Source organism: Vicia villosa, linkage group LG5 (assembly GCF_029867415.1).
Source record: "Vicia villosa cultivar HV-30 ecotype Madison, WI linkage group LG5, Vvil1.0, whole genome shotgun sequence".
NCBI lineage: Eukaryota > Viridiplantae > Streptophyta > Magnoliopsida > Fabales > Fabaceae > Vicia > Vicia villosa.
The window spans coordinates 32,454,982-32,460,592 of NC_081184.1; the positions used below are offsets into that span (position 1 = coordinate 32,454,982).

Here is a 5,611-nt window from a genome sequence, read left to right on the forward strand (position 1 = left end):
TTTTCAAATAAGCTTTTAATTACCTAATATTTTTAATTGGGTATTTTGGCTTGGGGATCTATTCACCCCCTCCATATAAGTTGTCGTAGTCTAACAAATGGTATTAGAACTCCAGTTTATCGCGTGCTTCGAAACTCTTATTAGAAAATGGCGTACGAACCTAAAGGGGCTTACAATAGAGCATCTATTTTTTTTGACAAAAACTATAGTTATTGGAAAGCTTGTCGCGCGTCTATGTAAATTTTTATGACAAAGGTGTGTGGTATGCTATTTTAAATGGTCCAACACAAATTAATCAAACCAATACTAATGGTCTTGTCACACCTAAGCCGAAAGCACTATGGAAGGATGATGATAAGAAAAATACATCAAATCTCATTAATCGTTTGAAAGCACTTGGTAATTCTATTCCAATACGATTACTACTAACAACGTTTTGAGATCTCTTACTAGGAATTGGAAACCAAAGGTCACCGCGATCAAGGAAGCCAATAATCTTACAACACTTGATCTCACTATATTATTTGGTAAGTTTGAAGAACATGAGCAATAACTTACTTTCTTAGACAAGTATGAGAAAAAGCTTGAGAAGAAGAAAAAAGAGAAAGTCACGAATAAGGAGGAAGGAACGAAGTCTCAAGATCTTAGGACTTCTTGTTTAAGGTTCTCAAAAGGTGAGCATATTGATGGTGATTATAGTGATGGTGAAGATTTAAATTGTCACTATGGTTGCAAGAAAGGCCACACTATTGAAAAACTAAAATTTAGGAGTTTTTTTGCTCCTAAAGGTGTTTTTCAATGAATTCCCGAATGCAACCAATTTTTCACTAACCCCCAAGGACCCAATGAAGATTGGGTACCTAGCTTGTCTTATTGATTTTGTAGAAAAATTTCTTGACTTTATTAAGAGAATATGGATTCTCATTTATGGTGGCTCAAGACATATGATGGGTAAAATATTCTAATCCTATTGTATACGTGGCAAGAAGATGAATTATGTGACCTAGAAAGAAGCAACAAGTATTTTTTAAATGGTAAAAGAGGCATAAATTACTTTTGATGTTGTATCTGATATTACTCAGAATAGGTATTTCATTTCATGATGTAGGTGTATCTTCAAAAGACATACATCAATGAACACCAAATAAGGGATTGATTAACCTAAGGAGGTGAAACTTGAGGAGGAGCAAGATAACGATTATGAAAACAACCAAGATGAAAATTCAAATTAAAATGGATGATCATTAAGCCAACAACTTTCTTGGATACACTACAAAGCAATGTATTTTGCTCATTGACAAAATAAAAAGTAGCAAGAACGGTAAAGTAAAAGTTTTTGTAGCACGAAAGTCCCTTTTGGAACACTAGTTCATGCTTCGTCATGTGCACGGTGAAGTAGTATCGCTTCAATTTTTGCTTTTTTAGTAAGTCCTTTCTTTCTTTTATTTGTTTATTTTTCTAAGTACATGACATACTTGGTGTGTGTATATATATTATGAGTAGTTGTTTGCAAAATAATTATTAATTGATAATCATTGTGACTTATCAATTTATACACTTATAGTGACCTCATCATATTATATTTTTATGTATTCTTTTTTCTTTATTCTTTTATGATCACTTATGTGTACATAAGTCTGTTTAGCATCATTAAACATCAAGCATAACACACTTGACATTATATCATATTAGATTCTACTAACATGTAACTTGTCAAGGAGCTCTCTAAGCTTATGCAGGGAGAGTTTGAAATAAGTCTTATATAGGAGTTAAACTACTTTCTCGGACTTCAAATAAGAAAACTCAAAGATGGAACATTTGTATGTCAAACTTCTAATGAATATTAGGCTTTCAAAATTAAATGAACATAAATTCCTATCTACGGAACCATACATCACTTTTGCCATGATTACATAAACTATCCCACAACTTCATTGATTCAAAAAAAAGATCATCAGTCCTTTTCCTTTTCTAAATAAATGCGCATTGCACCATTCACTAAAGAGCTCAGAAGACACCCTAAGGCCATCTAAGAGGGAAAAATTGATATGGGAACACCCATTCACCCATACAACCTCTTTCACCAAATCAACATTCAGATGAGGTTTGAACACACCTATGAGACAAGACGTAACAAAGATATTCTGTATAGGAGACAGGGAGAGCTCAATCCCCCTCGAAGGATAAGAAAATGATCGCATTGGAAGTGGAGACTTGCTAGAGCATTTGATTTTCCTTTCATCACAATGCAAACAACAAGCTCGAATAAGGACCAACTACCCTCCTAGCAACTTGAACATAACGACCACCTCCTTCTATCGGCCTCACCGAAACAATATTTGTTTAATCCCATATTTCCATCTCCTTAAATAATATCTAGTATGGGTTTATTAATTTCATTATTATTTTTTAGCAGATCTTGAAACTTTCTCTAGAATTGATGTTTTAAGAGTTCTTGGAGGGTCGTTGTCCAAATTGAATTAGAATTTAAAAAGCCCTAGCTAACTGTATTAAGGATGAAAGATAAAGTTAAAAATTTCTTTAACCAACCCTCACTTAAAAAAATCTAAAAATGAAAAGAGTTACTTCTAGAATAACCTAATTATTCTTCACAGCATATATAATAAATAGATTCTAAATTTCATAACACATTGATTTAGGTTTTTAAAATGATAAATATTCCAGCTGATCAATTTTTCATGTAGGTAGTATTTTCAAAGTCCAATTCAAAATTTAAAATTGATGTCATTACTAATCTTAATTGTTAATTCAAAATAAGATAACAAAAATTAAAATTAATAGATTTTTTTTATATATAATTTTTTATAGTCAAGACATTAAATAAATTTGAGTTAAGTTTTAATAGATTTTCTTTATTTATGATTTTCATGAAAAGATTTTCTTTATATATGATTTCCATGAAAAGATTTTCTTAATTATTATTCATGGAAATTCTAAATATGTTAATTAATAAATTTGAATTGAAAATTCAAATTGAATTTAATGCGGATATGGAAAAAGTCAAGCAAAATCAAAACTAAAAAGGAGAATAGTTAAAAATAGACAAAATGTTAATTTATGCAATTAAAAAGGAGAATCAGTAAGCTTATTCGTGAGAGGGATGCTGATATTGTGTTCTTACAAGAAACAAAAATAACCAGAATGGAAGATCGTGTTATCAAGGATTTGTGGGGCAGTGATAATGTCGATTGGTCCTCTTCGGATTCCGTAGGCGCGTCGGGTGGTATAGTAACTATGTGGAAAAAGGATCTGTTCTCTCTTATTTTCAGCTTCAGAGGAGAGGGGTTTTTAGGCTTGTGTGTCGAATCAGAAGGGAAACTGTGTTACTTCGTCAACGTGTATGCTTCATGTGATTTCTCAATTAGGAAAAGATCATGGAAGAAACTTATCAACTTTAAAAATAACAATGCTCCGGGATCTTGGTGCGTGGGCGGCGACTTCAATACCATTTCCAACAAAGAAGAAAGAATTGGTTTGGCTAATAAGAGTTATAGAAAGGAAATCGAGTGCTTCAAGAACTTCATTGAGGAGATGGATCTTGTGGACCCTCCCACTTTGGGAGGAAAATTCACGTGGTTTAACAACAATGGCAAGGCCATGAGCAGGATCGACAGGTTCTTGCTTTTGAATTGTTTCATGGAGGCTTGGAACGTACAGGGGCAATACATAGGAGGTAGGGACGTCTCCGATCACGCGCCGATTTGGATCAATGAAAATCGCAAGGACTGGGGGCCAAAAGCCTTCAAGTTTAATAACTCTTGGCTTAAACACAAAGACTTTCACAAATTTGTGGAAACTGAATGGGGAAAGATCCATGTTAAAGGAAGGGGTGACTTTGTCTTGTGTGAGAAGCTGAAAGTTCTAAAAGGAGACTAACTTGGTGGAACAAAGTGGTCTATGGCTGGGTTGATCTAAACATTGACAAGTCTTGCAAGGAGATGCGGTTTTTTGATAACGAGTTTGTTCGTTTTGCAGGTACAGCTTCGGAGGAGGTTGTTCGCAATAGATCCAAAGCGGTGGAAGATTTTTGGCTCAATCTAAACAAAAAAGAAGGATTGCTCCGCTTAAAATCGAGGCAGCTTTGGCTTTCCGAAGGAGACCGGAATTCCCGTTACTTCCACAATTCTTTGAAAGTCAAAAAAAGGAGGAACTTATTATGCTCTCTCAACACAGGCGCGACATCTATAGAGGAGGTCAAGGAAATCAAAGACCACATCTTCAAACATTACAGCAGCTTTTTCAAGGAGGAAGAAACCAACAGACCCGAGCCTCTCAACATTGCTCTTTCTTCTCTGTCTCAAGCGGATAAGGAGGATATGGAAAGGCTGTTCTCGGAATCAGAAGTTAAGGAAGCTATATGGTCTTGCGACGGTCACAAGAGTCCCGGCCCGGATGGTTTCTCGATTGAATTCTTCAAAAGCTTTTGGCCGCTCTTAAAAGGGGACATCTTGAGTTTCTGCCACGATTTCCACTCTAAAGGCAAGCTTGTGAAATCCATCACTTCTTCTGTCATCACTCTCATACCAAAGTCTAGAAATCCTCAATATTTAGCCGAATACCGTCCAATTTGTTTGGTGGGTAGCCTCTACAAAATTTTGGCGAAGTTGTTGGCTTTAAGGCTTAAGAAGGCGATCGGGTCTTTGATTCCTCCCAACCAAACAACATTTGTTCCGGAAAGAAATATGTTTGATGGGATTTTGTTGGTTAATGAGTTACTTGATTGGACCAAAAAGACTAAAAAAGAGTGCTTCTTGCTTAAGGTCGATTTCGAAAAGGCTTTTGACTCGGTCTCTTGGAAGTACCTTAGGCTTATTTTAAACAATATGGGATTCGGGGGAACTTGGATGAAGTGGATGGAAGCTTGCGTTTTTAATAGCTACATGTCCGTTTTAGTGAACGGGAGTGCAACGAATGATTTCAAGGTTCAACGGGGTTTGCGCCAAGGTGACCCCTTATCCCTATTTCTCTTTGTCTTAGCGATGGAAGGCCTAACCGCTTTGGTTAGGAAAGCGGTTGATTTGGGTGAATTCAAACCGTTCAAGTTCGGGACGACGGATCAAGTGGACATATTACAATTTGCGGACGACACTATAATTCTTGGCGAGGCATCCACCCACAATCTTTGGACTCTAAAGGTTTTGTTGAGAGGTTTTGAACTCGTGTCGGGCTTGAAAATTAACTTTGCAAAGAGTAATGTATACGGAGTGAATGTTGGCAACGGTTTCCTCACCGCGGCCACATCCTTTCTCGGCTGCAACAAAGGAGATATCCCGTTCTTGTTTCTAGGAATCAAAGTGGGGGCAAATCCTAGAAGTAGGAATACATGGTCGAGAGTTATCAACAACATCAAGAATAGGCTCTCCTCTTGGAAAGGTAAATGCATCTCAATCGGCGGTAGAGTAACACTTATCAATACGGTGCTCAATGCAATTCCTTCTTTCACTCTATCTTTTTTTAAAGCACCAGGTTTGGTTATCAAAGAGATAAATAGTCTTTTGAGTAATTTCTCGTGGAACGGGAACACATCTTCGCGAGGGATACATTGGGTGAAGTGGAGCACCGTTTGTAAGCCAAAGGAAAAGGGTGGTTT

The 5,611-nt window shown here is 36.3% G+C and overlaps 1 protein-coding gene across 1 annotated transcript; it reads left to right on the forward strand.

The window, feature by feature from the left end:
* The first annotated feature begins 3,162 nt into the window (after positions 1-3,162).
* LOC131604468 (uncharacterized) lies at positions 3,163-3,897 on the forward strand. The gene has a single exon (XM_058876905.1). The coding sequence runs from the start codon at positions 3,163-3,165 to the stop codon at positions 3,895-3,897; it is 735 nt and encodes a 244-aa protein (XP_058732888.1).
* The last annotated feature ends 1,714 nt before the right edge of the window (positions 3,898-5,611 follow it).

Excerpts from the sequence above, each read along its gene's own strand:
- LOC131604468 (XM_058876905.1), top strand. The coding sequence starts at position 3,163 with ATGGAAGATCGTGTTATCAAGGATTTGTGGGGCAGTGATAATGTCGAT.